The sequence below is a fragment of the Scomber scombrus genome, chromosome 19, assembly GCF_963691925.1.
Source record: "Scomber scombrus chromosome 19, fScoSco1.1, whole genome shotgun sequence".
NCBI lineage: Eukaryota > Metazoa > Chordata > Actinopteri > Scombriformes > Scombridae > Scomber > Scomber scombrus.
In genome coordinates, this window is record NC_084988.1 from 9,932,570 (window position 1) to 9,952,720 (window position 20,151).

General features: G+C 38.5%; 1 protein-coding gene across 1 annotated transcript; it reads right to left on the reverse strand.

Moving 5' to 3' along the window:
- Positions 1-308: 308 nt before the first annotated feature.
- On the reverse strand, positions 309-18,308 carry keap1a (kelch-like ECH-associated protein 1a). Its single transcript, XM_062439986.1, has 12 exons — positions 18,034-18,308; positions 10,380-11,290; positions 9,761-9,960; positions 9,413-9,569; positions 7,206-7,298; positions 6,796-6,942; positions 6,496-6,602; positions 5,100-5,229; positions 4,685-4,881; positions 2,477-2,682; positions 2,201-2,377; positions 309-1,078 (listed from the first exon to the last, which is right to left on the reverse strand). Exons 2-12 carry the CDS (start codon positions 10,590-10,592, stop codon positions 900-902), a joined length of 1,806 nt encoding a protein of 601 aa, XP_062295970.1. The 5' UTR covers positions 10,593-11,290; positions 18,034-18,308; the 3' UTR covers positions 309-899.
- Positions 18,309-20,151: the final 1,843 nt, after the last annotated feature.

Consider the following 20,151-nt stretch of genomic DNA (forward strand, 5'->3'; position numbering starts at 1 on the left):
ATATTTATATTATTTTTGTTGTCTTTTTTCATAATGTTTTACGCTGTCAGTATAGTGGGAGTTCTGTAAGGGTTTTTATACATAGTAAAAGAAAAGAAAAAAAACAGACAAATTTAATGTTGCAGTGTGCAGCTGTTTTTGGACTTATTCCACCATCTAGTGGTTGTGTATGTGCTGTTACATATTGGGGCCACACATATTGGAGGCATCCAAGTAACTGAGATCACAAGAGGTCAGTAAGACACATTTAACTTTACTTACATCAGTGCATATGAAAGAATCATAATGATGAACATACGGTGCAGGAGTAAAGCTTATTTGATTAACTTTATGTCAAGAAAGCAAATTCACAAAAATAAAATAAAATAAAAATCACAATGACATCCCAAAAAAATGTCAGTCCCTGGTGAAACTATAATGGCACAATATGAAGAAAACACATCAGAAAAGTGCTCATTTAGACAGGGTGACACAACTAGAGGTAGAGATACATACTGAGAGGAATTAACATTAGGATACTGAAGGGTATTCAAAGTTTACTTTCAGACATGGAAATTTGCAAGATTACAAACAATATTCAATTAAATAGAAGTTTTATTAGAGATTACATCTGTAGCACCTTGTTCATTGCGAGGTCACTGCAATGTGCCAGTTTTTTTCTGTATCGCTTCATCCCCTGGTTGATGTAGGAATACTCTGCCACGTCAACACGTCCATTTTCATACAAACTCTACCTGCAGTACCTCACGGTGCGAGGCATGTGAGATCCTTGCAGGCGAGATGTGTGAGGGGTTTTGTATTGGAATGTTTTTATTTAATGCACTTAACCCTCTCTTAAAAAGCAGCACTACTTCGAACTGCATTCAACACTTCAGACTTCAAAAGACTTCGATCTCATCCTATGTGGCTCCCTCTTCATCCTCCTCTTCTTCGGGTAGGTTGCCAGGGCAAGGCTCCATGGTAACAGCGACTCCTATGCCGCTGCGTCCAACTGTCATGTTGGTTACGCAGGTCCATTCGTTTCTTTCTGGACAGTAACACTCCACGCTGGACAGGAAGTCATGCTGGTTAAAACCCCCTGAATAGACGACAGACACACACGAACACACACAACACAGTTAATCAATCTGTTAATAAACCAATTAGGGAAATGTTGAACAATTGGGTCAATTAATAATTAAATTTAATTACTCTCTTTAATTAATTTTTCAACCTATAAATATATTAGTAAAATTATATTCTTAAAAAGACAAATTCTACTTCTTGGTTGATGTAATTACTAGTGTTACTTCTGGACCTGACATTTCATTTGCCTGCTTCTTATCTGTTTACTCTTAACATTTGAACCTTACATACTCCATTTAATTAAACAACACTGAGCCATTGTGCTTCATTGGAAATAAAACAGTGCAGTGCAAGATCTCACTGGCCACCTTCTGACCTGACTGCTTACTAATTCATCAGAATTAATTACTTAACAAGTCTGTATTATTAATGCTTCAACATGCATAAACATTTCCTAAAATGAGATACAAAGAGCTCTGTACTATGATGTGATTTAAAAAACCCTTATGTTCAGTTCTTGTTTCTTTTTAGGACAATATTTCCTGTAAAAAGAAATAGATTAAATTATGCTTTTAACGTGAAAAACATAGCTGGAAGTAAAAAAAAAATGTGTCCTGTTAAGTGTGTGCAGGTATTTCTCTCAGGCCGCATAAAGCTCCAACAACCTTCACCAGATAGGTAGGTTAGACTGTGTTTCCTGACAGGCAAAACTTAGGGCACAAAAAGTCTACAACTCACTGCTGCTTAAACTCATTGATCTGAGTGTTCAGTAAAATTGAAGGTGACTCAGATGAATGTATCAACATTTTTAACAACTCAGACATTAGCTCATCTGAATGCAGGAGGTCGGACAATCAGAGGATGTTCAAATCAACCTAAAGCCATTGAGAGTTTAACATCACCTTTTTCCAACTAAGCCCTTCCCACTTTAAAACAGTAACAGACGCACAGAAAGCACAAAAGATATAAAAAAATATTAAATAGTCTCTTGTGAAACAACCAAAATTGTTTTAATTTTGTGTTTTTTGTGTATACGTATGAACCTGTCTCTTACAGTAAGAAGCTGATTTTTTAAAAATGTGTTGTTTAAGGACTTTTAACACTTTTATGATGTTAGATTAGTGATGTAACTGACCTAGCACAAAGATGCATCCCTGGTGGACCGTGACTCCGTGTGCACTGCGACAGTACTGCATGGAGGCTCTGGGCTCCCAAATGTTCCTGGCTATATTGTAACGCTCCACAGAGCTCAGCTGGCTCTGTCCATCATAGCCACCTATAGCATACAGGTAAGAGTTGACGCATACTAACCCTGCGAAGAAAGACAGAGGTCAAAACTCACACAGTCAAAATTTAGTTTGTTTAATTCTCAAAATGGCTCTCACGAAGACAGATGTACACACATACTCACCTAATCCGCTGCGTACAGTACTCATGGGAGCCAGTTGTTGCCAGGTGTTAGTGTCAGCCTGGTATTTCTCAGCAGTGTTCCAGCGGTTTTGCCCATCAAAGCCCCCGACCACATACAGCGCCCCCCCACATGCCGCCACCCCAGCACCCAGACGAGCCACCGACATCGGGCAAACAAAGGACCAGCGGTTAGACTCTGGATCCCACCTGTGAACCAAACAGCAGTGCAATGCTTGTAGTCACTGTAGTCTTAATAGGTTAAGGTTTTTTTTGTGGAAATTAAAATAATCAAATTAGTGCACCAATTCTGTGAAACCTCTATTTGAACTATGAGGTTTCAGGGAGGCGGGGCCATGTCCAGCAACCCTCTCAATCTACACGAGCCAGTCAACTTTAAGTGGATTAGGTTAAGCTGGCAACCATGTTTGGCAACAATTGACAAGGTTTACTTGAAGCCAAAGAGGTCGTAACACCAGTGAGAGTAGACAGAGACACGTAAGTCCACATGATTCTGTAGACTGACAGACTCCATGTCCATATTTGTAGAGAAAGTAGGGGCTTACAGGTCTAAGGTCAAATTTATCTCATCATGCTAGATGCCAGATGTCTTATAGAGCACAATTCCCACACGATATGCAAGTCTGTTGATATTCTATATATATCTATTATCAATGAATCCCCTAAAAAGAAAAACACTGAATTGATCTTACTAACAAGAACTGCTTGTGTAGCCTGAAACTCTATATCCTCTGCCCTAAACCTCCATTGTTGTCCAAAACTATTAAAAACACATAAACCAGCCTTCATTATGATGAACATTTATGTTGAGTTGATTTGATACACACTGTCCTGCTGCTGTAAATACTTACTAAAGCACCAAATCCACAGCTGAAAATAGTCCTTATTGAAAATACTACAAGCTCTTGTTTGAGGAAAGATTCCAAAAAATAAAAATTCCCAGCTATAGTCTTAAAAAAAGACTTAAGTATACATTCATGAACCCTTTTTAAAGATTTACATCTTCAGTAGGAACAGTAGGCTTGTTAGACTTCTAACAGAATGACACATTGCTGCTTTCGGTCTTTTAATGGGATTTGTTGACAATAACAAAAATACAGAATATTATTTGTTATTGTCAAATACTGAAGGGTAAAACAACCACAACACAGACCTGAAACATGATGAGGAAGGTTGGATAGCAGGTTGACTGACTGGTTAATGATTAAAAGGTTGTTGCCTCAGTCCTTCGCACTGTGTGTATTCCAGCTGTAAACTGCGTGATAGGAAGGTTTCTGATATTACATCACCCGCCTTCCAACGTTAGCAAAGTGTCCTTGAGAAAGGCACTAAACCTAAGTCACTTATTGGGTCACTGTCCTGACATTGAGCCTGAGCTCTGAACCCTAAAATTATGGCATGTGCATCTACAGGGACATGCAGCAATGCACATTTCAGTGATCTCTTACATGTTGCTTGGATTCTTCTCGGAAGCATCCTCAGGAGCAGAGCCTTTTTTTTGCCAACCATTAATACTGTAAATGCTCTAATCTCCTCTAATGTGTCTCACATTGAGTTTTCATTTCAATCGTTTTATCAGCTTTCATTATACAGTATTTAGCAGCTTCTCATAAAAAGACTTCCAAGTGGTGCCTGATGAGCTCTAATAATTCTCTTGAGACCAGCATGTTTTAGAAATCTACACATGTGAATATAAAAAGGGATTAAGGTTGCATTTGATGCACAGTTCTTTTGATATAAAACAAAAAGCTAATAGTATCAAAAGAATTGTCATTTCTCAGACGTGTTATTAATTGATTGCCACTGATTTAGAACAACATTAAAACTCCTCCCTGTTCGGTGGTTGCAGCAACGAGATGTGAAGCATTCCCAACAGGATCGACATTCCTGGGAAGTGTGTCTCAACATGTCTTGAAAGAGCGTGTGTTGTTGTCTAATTAGGCTAAGAGGAGTACCTGTGAACTTCTTGAATGCTCTTTAGGTTGAATGGCAGCTATTCATTTCCCGAATCTCATGTTATTATCCATACTTAGATTGGGGTAAACCCTACTTAATCTAAGAATGTGTGTGAAGGAAAGAAAATCCGTGCTCATTACATTCATCCCAGTAAAATAAGTCATTAAAATCGAATTACTTCTCGAGTGCCTAGTTAAATAAATAAATCCTATAAAAAACCTCAGAAATGTCTCACCTCTCCACCGTGTTGTGATGTGTGGAGCCCTGGGAACCTCCTACAGCATAGATGCAGCTGTCCACCACACCTACCCCGACTCTGTTCCTGGGGATATTGAGGGAAGCCCGCTGGCTCCACTGGTTGGTCATGGGGTTGTAGCAGCAGAGGGCGCTGGACTCAGTGTTGTTTTGAAGCGACAGGTTCCTGCCACCAACCTGCATTCACAAAAAGGCATTATGAAATTTATATTGACATATGCCAGTACAAAGGCACAAAACTAGATCAATAATATTACTACTTTTGCCTATCTCATATCATTGTGTTGTAATATATTGCATCATGCCTACTCTTGGACCGTCAAACTATGTTGTTATATTATTATCTCACTGAAGCCATCACATGACTGCTGGTTTGACGTTTTTGGCCAACATACAGTATAGAGCAGTCCAAATAGTGCGCAGGCTCCGAGGCCACTGCACGGAGTGCCCATGTCAGCCAGTTTTATCCAGACATTCCTCCTGGGATCATAAGCCTCCATGGAAGCCAGTGAATGCTGCCGGTATCTGAACAGAGATAAGTCAGAGTGAGTGAATAGAAGGAGAGACAGAGAAAAAGAGAGGGTATGCAGAGTACTGGCAAAAAAAGTACCAAAGTTACAAGTCACCATAAAACACTTCTGATGAGCTGTTTGTAATATTATCACACCATAGCACCATAGTATGTAATGTTATATAGTCAGTATAAGTATAGTAAGAGCACTAACCAATAAGATGTGCTGCTAAGCTGTAACCAATTATGTATATACACAAAACCACTTAGAAGATGTAGTGCTCTGTAGTTTCTAAGGTGACTTACTGTCTGCTACCTGCAGTCTATGTAACTCTATTTTTTGATCGACATCAAGAAGTTCTTTCAGAGCTCACAAAAAAAGGAGAACTGTGTTTTAGCAAGTGATTCAGACAATACATTTCAGATTCAAGATATGAAGACAAGGAAGACTGCTACAATTTGCATCAGATGAAGGCCCATCCCATAATATAGCTCCTATTGAGAATACAGTTTGTCTACAACTTAAATAAGACACATTTAAAAAAAAAAAAAGTATACAGTATATGCTCTTATAGACAAAGACCCACACAACGGGGACAACATACACTTATTATAATTTATCATGCTGATACAAGTATGCTGCACGGATGGATCTGACTCATATCTACTCTTCTCAGTGTTAGTTGGACCAGGAACACACTGCGCACCCTGTTTGCATTTGTGCTTCTCCATCAGCTATATTTAAATTAATGGAATGATATGTTTATGTTAAAAAAACAAAAAAATAAAAAATGCATTTCCATCAAATAACTCAAAACAGCTCCCAAAGGATTGCCCTCAAAATGGTGCAAAAAGTGAAAGCAAGTTATTGCTAGTTTAAGCTTGAATCATTGGCTAAAAAACAACTTTCCTTTATGAAATAAATTATGGACTTAATAAAATGCAAACCCGCCAACCTCTGTAGGGAAGTGGATAACTTTCTAACAGGGGCAGATGAATCCATGAGGCACTATGCATCTAACATTATCAACATGCCAATATGATCCAGTACTAACTCGTGAAGCCAGCTCATGGACATGTATATCTTTAAGTGTGAACTTACTGGCACCAAGTGTAAAGATTATATAGAAGGAGATAAATGCATAACATAGTCATTTCAATTACATTGTCTACTCATTAATGAATGTGTCCTGAACTGTCTGCTTTAGCCTAAACTATTGGGTGCAACTGGTAATGCATTGAAAGAACACAATGTTGCTGAGGATATATGTGATAAGTACCCGCCAGCGACATAGATGAGTTGGGTTCCACGGAGTGGTGCAGGAGGAAGCTTCCCTAATGTCATATCCCGGAAGATTTTAGAAAGGAAATCCTTACAGGAATTGGCCTGCAGTTAAATAGAAGAGTGGAAATCTGTTAAGGGCAAGTGACTGAATTCATTGAATTATTAAAGAAATTACAAGTTTCTTGAACGTGTGTCAAAAAAACCAATAGAAATTATTAGTTATCTTTTGTGAACATCGATCTCATCTCTCTCTTCATTTCCATAACAAAAAACAAAATGTGGGTATGCAGATTACCTTGCTGAGGATGGGGCAGGACAGGAGCTGGTTCTTTAGGAACTTGGGAGGCAGGGCGCAGATATGGACTGCATTCAGGAGGGCATGCAGGTACTGAGCTCGACCCTCCAAATCCCAGCGGACCCAGTCTGTACAGGCTTTATATACCTGACATGAAAGTATTCAAAGACATAAATATGTGGTTTGTTATATGCAGCTAGAAGCGCTCTTGAAATAAGTTGAACTTGTGCAGATTTATTGGGGTATGATTGATCTTTTTAGCAGGAGATGAATGGTCTGTGACACATAAGTAAATAACTCTAAATTACAGACCAAATTTACCGTTTACAGTATAGGGCTTAATGTTTGACACACATATGTTCCTTATATACCTGGCAGCCAACTTTTAGTTCTTTTTTAATGTCACACACCTCAGACTCACAGAGCACCTTGAGACTGTCCTGGCTGATGAGCTCCAGCAGCTGGCAGTGAGAAAGGCTGAAGAATTCTTCTTCTTTAGTCACCTAGGACAGAGCGACACAGAAGCACACACAAATACCTTCAGAAAAAGACACATTTTAGTACTTAATGTGTACATTTTAGATTTAATTTTTTCTTAAAGGGATGTTTTGTTTGTTGTTTTGATGTTTTGACTAACATGAGTTCATGTGTGAAATTTAGAGATTTCGAAGACTTGCTAAGACAGAAAAATATGGATGCGTTCACACAGACCATTTCCAGTTTCCATCATCAAAAATGAAATGAAATAAAGAATATGAAATATCTGTAATCTCTGTGAAAGTTCGCTTGGCTGCGAGGCCCAGAAGACAGAGAACACAGTGATGCAGCCAAAGTGCCAAATCTGTCCTAAAGAGATTAGTGGTTTGATTCAGGTTATCCATTAACAACTGAACCCTGCAGCTGTGCAGTTTCCTTGTCATCACAACATAAGAACACAGCTAATAACTCAGTATAAAAAAGACGAACCAATGAGATGTACTACTGCCTTACTGCCGGCTACTCACAGTCTATGTAACACCATCTTTCAATCAGCATCAAGAGTATTATTTCACACTTCATAAAAAGAGGAACACTGTGTCTTCGCAAGTCTTTCAGACAAGAAATTTATACTTAAAGATCTGAAGACAGAATGAAGAGTGCTACCGCTTTGCTCATGACACTTTGCTTGTCAGGGACTTTGGTTCAGGCAGAGATGGCCTCATGGTCTGACATCAGCGCTGAGGTTGTAGCACTGAGAGCCATAGTGGAGTAGCTGAGGCTGATTGGCAGCAAACAAACGTAAGGTAAAAGTAGAGGAGAACTTAGCGAAGGATCTGAGAACAAAGCTGGATGTCACCAAGACAGAGTTACTTCTGTACCAAGGGAAGGCAAACGAGCTGGCAGGCAACAAACTCAGAGATTACTCACTAAGAAACAAGTAGCAAAAGACCTGTGGTTATTTTACACTTTAATACATTAAGGGCCTGATTTACTAAAGGTTTGCGTGTGTAGAAACGTGTGCAAACTTGACATCACCCGCAAAAAATGTGCAAGCTGATCTACGCGGCGCACTGAGGTTTGCGTCTTTCAACTGTGCAAGATAGTACGCGCTGTCCATGTAGTACGTTTGCCATAATGAATATGTAATATGGGGCGTTTCAACCCCAGTGCGCAAAATACAGGGAGGAGAAAATGCAAATATGTTATTTAGCACGCGCATTGTGATTTACCAAACCTGAAGGTATTATTTCTGACGCTAACTGCATCTATAAATAATACCTTTGAAGGGCAGGTATTAACCGGCTGCGCACTGCGAACTTTTGTCACTGTGGAGAGGAGGAGACGGAGGCACAATGACAGAATATGCACAGGACAGAGTTTTTCCACCTGTGTTAATCATTTTGGAGTGGAATACTTTTGGTTTTACTAACAGCATTGACTTCGTCACTAATACTCTCCCATATGTCGGTTTCTCTGGTAATATTTGTTTTTGTTATAACTCAATATATTTGTTAACCTCTTCCACTAGAACCTGATCACATTTCATTTTGCGCTTGCGTGCTTTCTGCTCGTTCAAACTCTCCATAAGGACACGCAAAACCCTCATTTAAATACTGCTGTCTCCACCCCGTTGCACCTGTTTTCATTTACGCAATTATTCTTAGTAGACCACCCGCAAAACGCACGCAAACGGCACGCGCAATCTATTGCACCGTGCACGCAATTTAGTACCCACTATTTGGGATCTTAGTAAATCAGGCCCTAACAGCTTTAAGTGATCATGATATTCTTTTATTTTTTAAGCCAAACAACTCAGCTGTCAGATATGGGGTGCAACTATCATCTGGTGTGAGCCAGCGTGAAGAGATGATCTGCAAGAAATTAGAGAGAAAACTTTTATACTTCATCATCTACTTCAGATTCAGTGCCATGGATAACTGCATAAACAACCACATGGGTGTAGCATTGTACAAGAACAACCAAAGAGTTCTTCTGGTCTATGCCTGGAACCACTGGGACAACCATGAGTGTCCAATAGAGCTGTCTGAGGGCGATGTAGTGAACATGAGCATTCCTGAGTGGTACCGAGTCGCTGAGAATTGCATGCATATGTCAGCTTGTTTTTCTATCGCCTCACCTCATTGAAGTGTGTATTAATATACTCTCGACTGCGCTGGTGCAGCTCTACACAGCCGATCTCCTCAGCGAAGCGGGCGATGCCGATGACATTAGACGGACCAAGGTGCTTAGTGAGAAAATCACAGCATGCTTTGGCCACATCCTCCATTTGATACCTTGCAGAAGAGAACAGGCAAGGAGGAAAAAATCATTACTGCCTGTAGATTATCCAAGAGTGTACACTCAAAATTCTATTTTAATGCATTGCAACTGGTAAATCCTGAAATATGAAGAGATTATTACAGTATATCAGTCAGGTAATCTACTTTCAGTGACCCATGATGATCATTCCTACACACATGTTTACCTCATTGCAGCCAAAAGAACATGCAAGACACACTTCTCTCCCACAGTGATGTGGGAAGTGTAGGCAAAGTCAATGAGCCTTCCCACCACCTGGGGGCAGACGTCACGCAGGGTGACCTCCGAGGCGCGACACTCTTTGAAGCTGCTGGTGAACATGGCTCTGAAATAGGGGCTACACGACGCCAGAACCACTCTGTGCACCTGAAAAAATATTATTTTAAAAGATAAAGATACACTGCATTAACTTTGCCAATTACTGAGTGAAAAACAGCCCACTTATCGGGTTTGTTATTGGACAAGTCAAAATATTATACTGAATACATCATAGATTATTTTGTTGATTAAATATTTAAAATTAAGTGTAAAAAGAAATATGAAGCTTTAAACTTTCCCATTAACCTTTTCCCATCATTTGGTGAAAAAGCAAAAATTGTTTCCTTTACCACCAATCAGTTATCAATCAATAAAAACATTGTCTAAATTTGTATAGTATTGCTGTAATGAAGCACGAAAAGAAGAGGAAGGTAAGAGGAGAAAAGAGGATAAAACACATACACAATATAACACAACTGTTCCAGAGGATGTTTGTATTTCATGTTGACAAAAAAAGTTGGTCTTACCTTAAAGTCCACTGTTCTTTCTTTGTATGTGACATGTAGCACCAGGTCACATAGCATTTCCTGTTGTCTGAACTCATCCATGACCTTCAGGGACTTGGAAGCGTGGGTCTCAACTGTGTAGTCAAGGTACCCGGACCCATGCATCGAGGGAACAGCGATAGCTGAGAAATCAGACTCACGTGTTGGACGTTTCTTTCTCATTGGGCAATGCATTCTGGGACCCAGGAAGAGGAGTACTCCAGATTCTTTCAGTAATTAACTGTTCAGTCTTACAGTCTTCAACAGTTCAGTTTTTGTCAGTTCTTATCCCATTGGGGTAAAATTTTAAACAGAGGAAATTCCTTTGATCTTAACTTCATTAATGTAAAGGCTCCAGCGAGAAAATGTCCTCAGTTCCTCCATTTTTCCTCAAACTGAACACAAAAATCTACTCAGACATGTCACAAGAAATTAAGGATGTGAACAATGTAACTTTACTATCCATTGGTGATCCCGGCTGCAGGCAGCAGGCAGAACCAGCACTCCAGACCAAAAACTGGGTTGCTGCATACATTAAGTTAAGGTCATATGTCTCTCTGTGCAAACACGGCAGAAAAACAAACTTGCAGGCTGATGGCGAACCACATAATACTCCCTCATCCACAGATCCAGGCTCCAACATGACTGAGAGCATTTGTATCAGGATCACACAGTTCTGAAAGCACTAGTCAAATCATGATCATTCAATGGCTGTTGGTCCATATTTTACAGGTTTCAGGGTTTTGAAAGTCATCCATTCTGACATCTCAGTGAGTCCTCTGCAATCTAGTGTTCCACAGATGAAGGGGAAGTGGTCGGCAAATGCGTGTAACTGCAAAATCTGACGTGTCCTGGCAGGGATTTCTTTAACTCCGTCTGTTGCTGTGTTTATCCTGCACAGATAAAAAACAAAACAAAACAGAGTAATCTAATAAAGATAACAGACTTTAAGTGGTTTGAAGAAATGCTAACAGAATTAAAATCTCATGTGAATATGTTGTTTTCTCCTTTTGTATGTCTGAGTTTCACACACTCAAGGTTTCACTTCCTTACAGCTGGAACAGAAAAGACACATTTTGTTAAACTACTCTATGCCTCAGCTATTGCCAGAGGAAATGTTCACTGTTTATTTTAGTGTGGTTTATTTGGGGGAAAGACTATCTTAAATAACTTTGACACATAAAAGATTTTCATATTCAACATGTTGATGGATCATTTTTAATTAAAACTCATTAAAAACAACTACATTATTGACTGTGAATTTATTTTTGTCTGTGGCAACATGGACACTAATCATGATCAAGAGAGGCAAAATGGAGAGTTTATAAACAAAAAATATCCAGTGTGACATTCATCATTTTGACATGATGTGCATTTTGTCTAAAGAGGTCAAAACTCCAGCAACACTTGTAGTATATAGAACATTATTATTGGACAAATGCATTTCAGCTTGTGTCCCTTATCAGGGTCATCATTAATCACATTAAAACTAATATTTAAATAGCAGGAAAAAAATCAAAAAAGTATAAAACATACAAAAATATATAACAGATAATCAATCATGTAAACCCAGACATGTATCAGCTAGTGTAGCATCTATAAAGATGGGTTGGGGCATGTGATTCCAGGCCAATCGTTGTTCCAAGTATTGAGCATTTCGAAAACTACCAGACATTTTAATAAGCCCAGTGTCACAGCTACCTCAAAGAGTTGGTCCTCAATCCCCTTCAAAACAAGCTTGATATATACCGTTTGGTGGAACAGTCACACTAAGTATGACTCACAGAGGAGTGACTGAGATTATGCAGACAGCAGCAGGCGGCTACATAAAAGAAGACGAGTTCACACTATTTAAAGTAACAGAAGGCATGAATGATTCCCTAACAGACACCAGAAGCTGTCGCTGACCAACTCCAATGTTTCTGTGTTCTTACTTATTATCTGGGCAGGTGATAAAACCACTCCCTACTGTCAGAAAAAAACTGGTGTCATCCTCCAGCTAATCTCTGTACTGACGGGAACCTGTTTGACCGACTATCTTAACTTGGTAATTAAATGTCAAGCAAAGAGCACATGATGATAATTATCTGCCTCTGCCGTTAATAAAATGACAGTTAAACAAAAGTACACAGTCAAGCTTTGCAAACACCCTATACTGTAGCATTAAATCTCAAGTAATGTATTCCTAAATTCAATGCTGATAACCCTTCATTACAAAAATGTAAGTACATAATCAGTATGAGTGACTTGAAAAAGGTTTCTGACAGTTTCATTGAAAGATCTTTATCATTACATTCAGGTACCAGTAAATGACATGATATAAGCACCTAATGTTAGTTTAACATAATTATATGGGTTTAAATGGTGCAACTGTCTCTAATAAAGCACCGATTAAGTGTCTCATTGGACACTGGTCAATTAATAAGCCCTTCAATACAAGTGCAACACTCTCAGCAGTTATTGTGGAGGCAAATGTCAGCTAATGACTGGAGCCAGACTCAGTGGATTTTTGAGGCCGATACTTAAATATTTGAGGGAAAAAACAACAAAAATCAAACAATCAAGTGTTTGATATTTTGTTAGGAATAGGAATAGTTTTGTATTTTGGGAAGTATGCTTATTTGTTTTCTAGCCAAGAGTAAGATAAGAAGATTAGATTTACTCTTAAATGTGAAGTTCAGTTTCTAGTTTACCCAGGAGACGGTTTGCTTAGCTTTGCATAAAGACTGAAAACAGGGGGTTTCATTAACGTAACAGCTGTTTGTTTAGTCTGTAGCCAGCTGCCTCCCCCTGTTTCCAGTCTTTATGCAAAGCTAAGCTAACTCCTGGGTCTCTTAGTTCATATTCTAGACAGATAATAAAGACACCTTCTAACTTAACTTAAACATATCTTTACCATTTCTGTACTGTAATTTCTTGTAACTTATTGGCCAGATAACAGCAGACACTGATATATTTGTGATAAGCAGGCCCACATGGAATCTATGCCAAAGGAATTCCGATGACGCTTCCGCAGATTTTCCACCAATAAAGATGCTATTTGTAAAACTCAAAATGTTAAGACCCCACTTTTAATCCTGTGTCCCTGTGTTAATTGCTTATTTAACTGTTAATATTGAAATAGTCTCAAATGTTTGCTCATAATGTGCTCATAGGCATTTACAAGAGTTCACCCAATCAAATGTGACTTTGTGTAAGCAGCCGATCACACTTGACATACAATACCACACGTCACTACTTGTGAGTCATAGTAGCTAACAGAGAAATATGAACAAAGACAGGAAGAGATATGTATTTTGATATCAGTGGGAAAAACTTTGTTTCCCTTGCCAACACAATGTGGCTGAGCTCTAATTAACTGAAAACAATCTTTCTTATCATAAATTAATATTATCTATCACATTACAAGCAAATAAACATTCCGCTGAATTCAGCAGATTTTCATTCTGGATCACTGTTGAAAACTAAAAAAATCTGCAGATTCGGTTGTCTGGTGATGAGCTAATGGTCAAGCTCTACTACTGAAAGAAAAGGAAAGTTCTTAGCTTTAAGCATTAGGCCTCAAACTATCAAGACGCTTCAAGAAAATGGAGGTGGTCAGAATAAAAAGGTCTGGCAGACACATTAATGTATAAGAAAAAACACACAGAAAGTGACATCAGCTCTGGGACATAAACACAGAAAGTCTCTGTTACAGAATCTTGATTAGAGTTATAAAGAGCAATCTTTAATTCACTTAGACCTACACAACTTCTTTTTTATTGTTACAAGACCACAACGATTATTTTCATTAGTGATTAATCTGCCGTTTTCTTGTCTTGATTAATCGTTTGGCTTATAAAACTTTAGATGTGACAGATTCAAATGTCCTGTTATATTCAACTGGAGTAGCTAGACATCTTAACACTGGAGAAGTTGGAACCTTCAAATATTTGCCATAATTGTTTGAAAAATGACTTTAAAAATTGCCATTAAACTTTCTTACTCTCATCTAATCAATTTATTGACAAATCACTGTAGCTCTAGATTGACGCTTTAGGATATTTTATATTTGAAAACTACCTAGAAATGCTCAAATATAAACTGTTGACATACTTCTGAGTTGTGTTGGGTCCCTTTACACAACGTAGCAAACCCAAACCAACTTCATATCCTACAAACATGAAATCTCTACATTCCACAGAGTGTCACTCGCTGCGACGGCTCAAAGCAGAACAAATCAGCTTTTGAGCTGGAGAGCAATGAAAGAATTCTGCAATGCTGCCTGTTAGCTACAGCACATTTATCTGTGCAACAACCATTTTGATCAATAGAAATGTATCCAGTAGATCAATTTTTAGCATGAAAGGGACAAACGCTGATCCAACAAGTGGCAAAACTACATTAATACTTGCAGCACTGGGCAGTTTGGTGTTGGGTTGTTTGTATTCTACTGTGCAAAGCAAAAGAATGTTATTACTGGTTTGGTCAGAGGGAGTTGCACAATCAAATCTGTTCAGCCTCAAGCTCCCTCACCTCTCACTCTACAGTCAGTCAGCCTGTGTGCTGGTCATATGACCAAAAGAGTGAGACGGAAAGGGAGGGAGAGTGGTACAGAGAAAAAGAGATTTTGAGGGCAACATAGAGTGAGCAAGAGAGAGAAAAACAAAATGGAAGGGGAGAGAGATTTAAGGATTCTTCTCTTGGACTCCAGATTCAGATGAAGGAAGATATCGGAGGGAGAGATTGTTCCAAGGAAGCAGTAAAAGAAGGAGGAAGAGAGTCATTAATACAGTAGAGCTACTACTAAGTTTTTCATAAAGGCCCCTTGTGCATTGATATATCAATCTGTCCTACTATCCCGCTCAAGCTTTAAAAGGGGTTAACAGTGAATTACTGTGTAAACACAGTGTGCAGAACTTGGCTGCTATATAAAGCATTGCTCAAGCTTGCAGTAACACTGTGATGCTAGCTGGTTTATTGAGCATAACCATGTTTCTAAATGACTGTTGGACCAAGGTCCTTACCAGTAACACCACGGATGGTAGCACTGTTTGGTTATGTCAAATCTATTTCTTAAATAGCTGTTTGGAAGTGAGAGGAAGGAGATGCATGGAAGGAGTACTGGGCTTCCATTGATAAAAACACTGTTTGTTTGTGGTTGTGTGTGTGTGTGTGTGTGTGTGTGTGTGTGTGTGTGTGTGTGTGTGTGTGTGTGTGTGTGTGTGTGTGTGTGTGTGTGTGTGTGTGTGTGTGTGTGTGTGTGTGTGTAGTTTTGAGTCCGTTCAAGAGTTATTTAAAAAAGGAGATTTGTGATATTCATAAGAATAATTCATTTGTACTTTTAAGACAGAAATATTTGTACATTACTTCATTGTTTTTGGCAGACTGTGTTAAGGAGTACAAAATATGGTCCATAATTCACAGGCTTAGTTCAGAACTCATTAGACAAAACAAGAGAGACACAGAGAGTTAACCATTTACAGGTAGTTTCTGCTGGCAGGTTGGAGGCAGGACAGCATGTACAGTCAGCTTTGACCTGAACATACAATGTACAACAGGGTAAAAATAAAAGAGTGAAGACACTCTTGCTCAACCTTAGAAAAACGTTGACTAAAACTGCTGAGCTGGAATGACCACATGAGTTGTGCACTGTGGTGACACAAACTCTTATGCCATGTCATCTTTTAACTGCAATTACAGCTGACTAAGGTCAAAGGTTGCTGATGATAATGGTGCTTCATTTGCATTGAGAAATTGACAGTGCTGTTGTTTTAAAGAAACACAATAGTGCACAACTCAACCCTTGCTTAACAAACTGAAAGATCTTTCTCATATTTAGAAATACTGACTGATAACCTTCAGGTTATGATATTTGAGAAGTTAAAAAGCCTCCTCTCAAGACATCAGACTAACAGAAAAACAACTCAAGCTGAATTAACACTAGCGGAAGAAGAAATAGGATTGCTCAATGCTGCTCATCATGCCAGTCAATAACACTAAATATGCACTTTGCCTATTCATCACACAATACAGAAACTCTGGTTTAAAGTATGTGCACTTAAACATTGGGGCACACATTGAACTAGGGCTGTGCAATCTGGACAAAAATCAAATATGAAATTAAATATCTCAATATCGATATTGCAACAGTAATGTAGGGATGACTATTGGTGCTTTCACAAAATATTTACCCAATGAGATTTTTGACAAATAGTTTACTGTGATACAGCCTTTAAAACCAGGATTACACTCATGCCATATGAGGATATTACGATAAAAAAACCCTAATCTCACGATATTGATTTAATATTGATATATTGTCCAACCCTACATTGAACTGATGACTGATGATGTATTGACGTTTGCAACCCAACAAATAATCTCATATTACTACATTCAGGCTTTGCAGTGTGTTTTGTATTTGATGCTGAATTCATTCTAGGGATACAACTAAGGATTATTTATTGTGCCAATTGTTTTCTCAATTAAATGTTTAACTACGTGGAAAATTGTGAAAACTGTGCATCACCATTTCCCTAAACCAGGTTTTGACATGTTTGGTCTGACAAACAGTCTAAAATCACAAAAAAATTCTCATAGAAAAGAGAATGCAGTTTTACTCAAAAATGTATTAATTATAATAACTATAATACAATTAACCAGTTACCATAATGCTTGTAGATTAATTGACTAAAGCTTGGATAATTGATTAATCATCTAATCATTTCAACTGCAGTTCAGTATTTAGTCCTCTTCTTTGATTATGAAATAATGTGATATTTTCCAGCAGGGATTTACTGAGTGTTTGTATTGCATCTAAAGTTGAAATGGTTACTCAAACATTCAATTATCTGATTAACAGAAGAAAATAATTTGCAATAATTTGACAAATTATTATTTGTTTAGGACATGTTTTGTCTAATAAATGTGTCTAATAATTGATAATCTAAGCTTCTCAAATGTGGGGACTTGCCACTTTTCTCTGATTTGTATCACACAAATTAAATATACTTTAGATTTTTTATTAATTAGACAATGATACCTTGAGCTCTGGGAAATTGTGATGGGTATTTTAAAAAATGATTTCAATATTTTTTTTTTTTATAAAATTGCCTGCCCTTTTCATTTTTATTTGCTACCACTTCGAGATGCATTTTTATATGAAATAATCTGCTGAAGTTAACCTTATTATCATTGTCACCATTCTTTGACATTTTAGACCAAATTGATTAATCGGTTAATCGGCAGATTATAAACATTGTTAGTTAATTGCGGTCCTCATTGCAGCCTTCAGGTGCTTATTTTTCCATGAGGATGTTTCAGAAACATTTCAAATGCTTCAGTTACAAACAATCACACCAGAAACTCAAGTTAAGCCACTCTCAGTCTTCTGTATATAAATGACTGATAAGGACAAGTTTCAATTCCTTTTTAGGAGTCTGCGCACTACTGAGGAAATAAAGTGAATGCTCGACGACAACATAATACACAGGGTATCCTGTACAGGCGCATTGCCCGCTCAAAGAAGTAACACGACAAATGTCACGAGTGCTGCTGTACCACAAATAAACGAGTGATTTGTTTCAAAAGGGCGCGTCCACTGAGCGTGAGAAACGTGCAGGGACACTTTTTAAACTGCTTTAAATTCACTCACCGAGCACAACACCTCAAACGCAGCTGTTCAACTCCACATCGCACCGGGGACACGGCTCGCTACCACAGAAATCACCTCGGAGAGCTCAGGCGCGACTTGTTGAACCTTAAGTGCCCATGTCCAGTCAGAAAAGCAGAGGAAGTGTCATTCTCCACACTCAAGTTGTTCTTTGCTGTGAGAGTGTCGCTGCTGCTCTGCGCCGCTGCGGGCAGACTTCCAAAAGCTGTACTGGAGAGGAATGCGTGCACCAACCAACATGACTCTGCAACTTTCTGGAGTACACTGCAAATACTGTGCCCGCAACACGCAAGCACAAAGACCTACATGGCAACAAGTCAGGGGCAGCATTCCTCAAACTGAAAGTGAACCTCCGTCTGGGCAGGACAGCCTTCAAGATTTATATAACTATTACACTGCTGAAAAATGACACACACACACACACACACACACACTCAGTGATATTTATGGATATACAGAGGAAATCTACAACCGCTCCTTCTTAGTTTGATTGGTGATTCATTAAAACATTTTCAAAAAAACAAAAACACAAGCTCCCCCCATTTCATTTCTGTGTTCTGCTATAATGAATCATCTTGGCTGCTTGTTATTTTAACAGCTGTACTGGACTAAAACATGCTATCAACAGCCACATATAGTGATATTATAATGACAAATTAACCACCACTGTCAAACACTTCAGTGCCCTTTTCAGAGTGATATGAGTAAGAGCTTTAGTGGGATTTACTGGCTTTACTGAACAATAATGTTGAGGTAGTTTTACTATCCTGGGGTGCTTAAATTTGACTTTACTTTTAGCTGCTTTTCCGCTGTGATTTTAGTGCAAATAGCAGATTGCCTTTAAGTTTTTAGCGCTGAAAACTATTCACCATTAAATTCAGTCCTGTGTGTAAAATCTAAAAACCAAATGTGCATGAACAAGAGTTAGACCAAAAGTAAAGCAAAATGAGCTAGATCAATAACTCGATTCACAAAAGACTAAACTGAGCTAGCTGTAAAATTAGTTAACCTATATTATGTTTCATGTCAGAAAGAAAACAATAACCATTGAAAGATTAACATTATTATTATTATTATATTCAACAAGGATTCAGGCGTGCATTCAGGGCAAATCTCACCTGCCAATAAAAAATGTGGTGGGGGGAAACTGTTTTGTACTCCTTGTAACATTGTGGTCATACCACATGTTGCAAATGTTGAAGTGAAAGGTTTTCTAACAAAGACCTATGAATGGAATTCAGGTACAATATTTTTATATAACTTTGAACCCATACACTTCTCATGTTTGGAAAATAAATGAAAAATTAGCACAACATTATTTAAATACATTTGTTTCTGTAATATGCAGTATGCTTTTTATTGAAGGACGTGACTACATATGACTCTTCATTGGTAGTAGTTTAAAGGCTCTGTGTAATCTCTCTCATTAGTGACACAGGTGGCCATTAAGTGAGGTGCAGTCAGCATCTTGTCGCTTGCATTTGCAGGTAATGTCTTTCTTTGCTTACACTTCTCATAATAACATTAAAGATGCCTTATGTTGTGTTTTGGAAAAGCATCTTTCACTCCCAGTCAGTCAGCCTCTCTCACCCCCTCGCTGTACATGTGCACGCCCCCACAGAAACACACACAGTAAGCAAAGACTCCTACTGTACTGTGGCCACTGGTCAGTAGTGATAGTGGTCCACATTTTGTTAAAACTGCACCCACCCAACCTGTCACGAAAACCAATCCACACCACACAACCCGCAAATATATGTGTTAATCCACCACCTGAACCCGACCCGACCTACAAACCACCAACTTTGTTTACCAACTATGTTTACTAAGCACTAGTAATCTCAGTCAGCTGTGGCAGGGGACCAACACATTGTGGTTTTGTTGTGAAATGTGTGCTCATTACCACCATTGGGCTACCAACAGAAAACAAACAAAAAGGGATAGGCTATGTTTTGCTATCGCTCTGTAACTTGTTTTCTGCTTCTTTATTGAGTAAATAATGTTGTTTACACTCTGTGTGTGCAGTGTTTTGATGGGAAATGTTTTGTGGCTGATGGAGGCAGCTAGCCGTCTCATTAGCTGGAGAGCTAATATCTGCAG

Coding starts and splice junctions, on each gene's coding strand:
- keap1a (XM_062439986.1), bottom strand. CDS start 10,592: ATGCATTGCCCAATGAGAAAGAAACGTCCAACACGTGAGTCTGATTTC. Junction 6,603..6,795: donor CCTGCCCCATCCTCAGCAAG/GTAATCTGCATA, acceptor ATTTAACTGCAG/GCCAATTCCTGTAAGGATTT. Junction 5,230..6,495: donor CTCATCTATGTCGCTGGCGG/GTACTTATCACA, acceptor ATCTCTGTTCAG/ATACCGGCAGCATTCACTGG.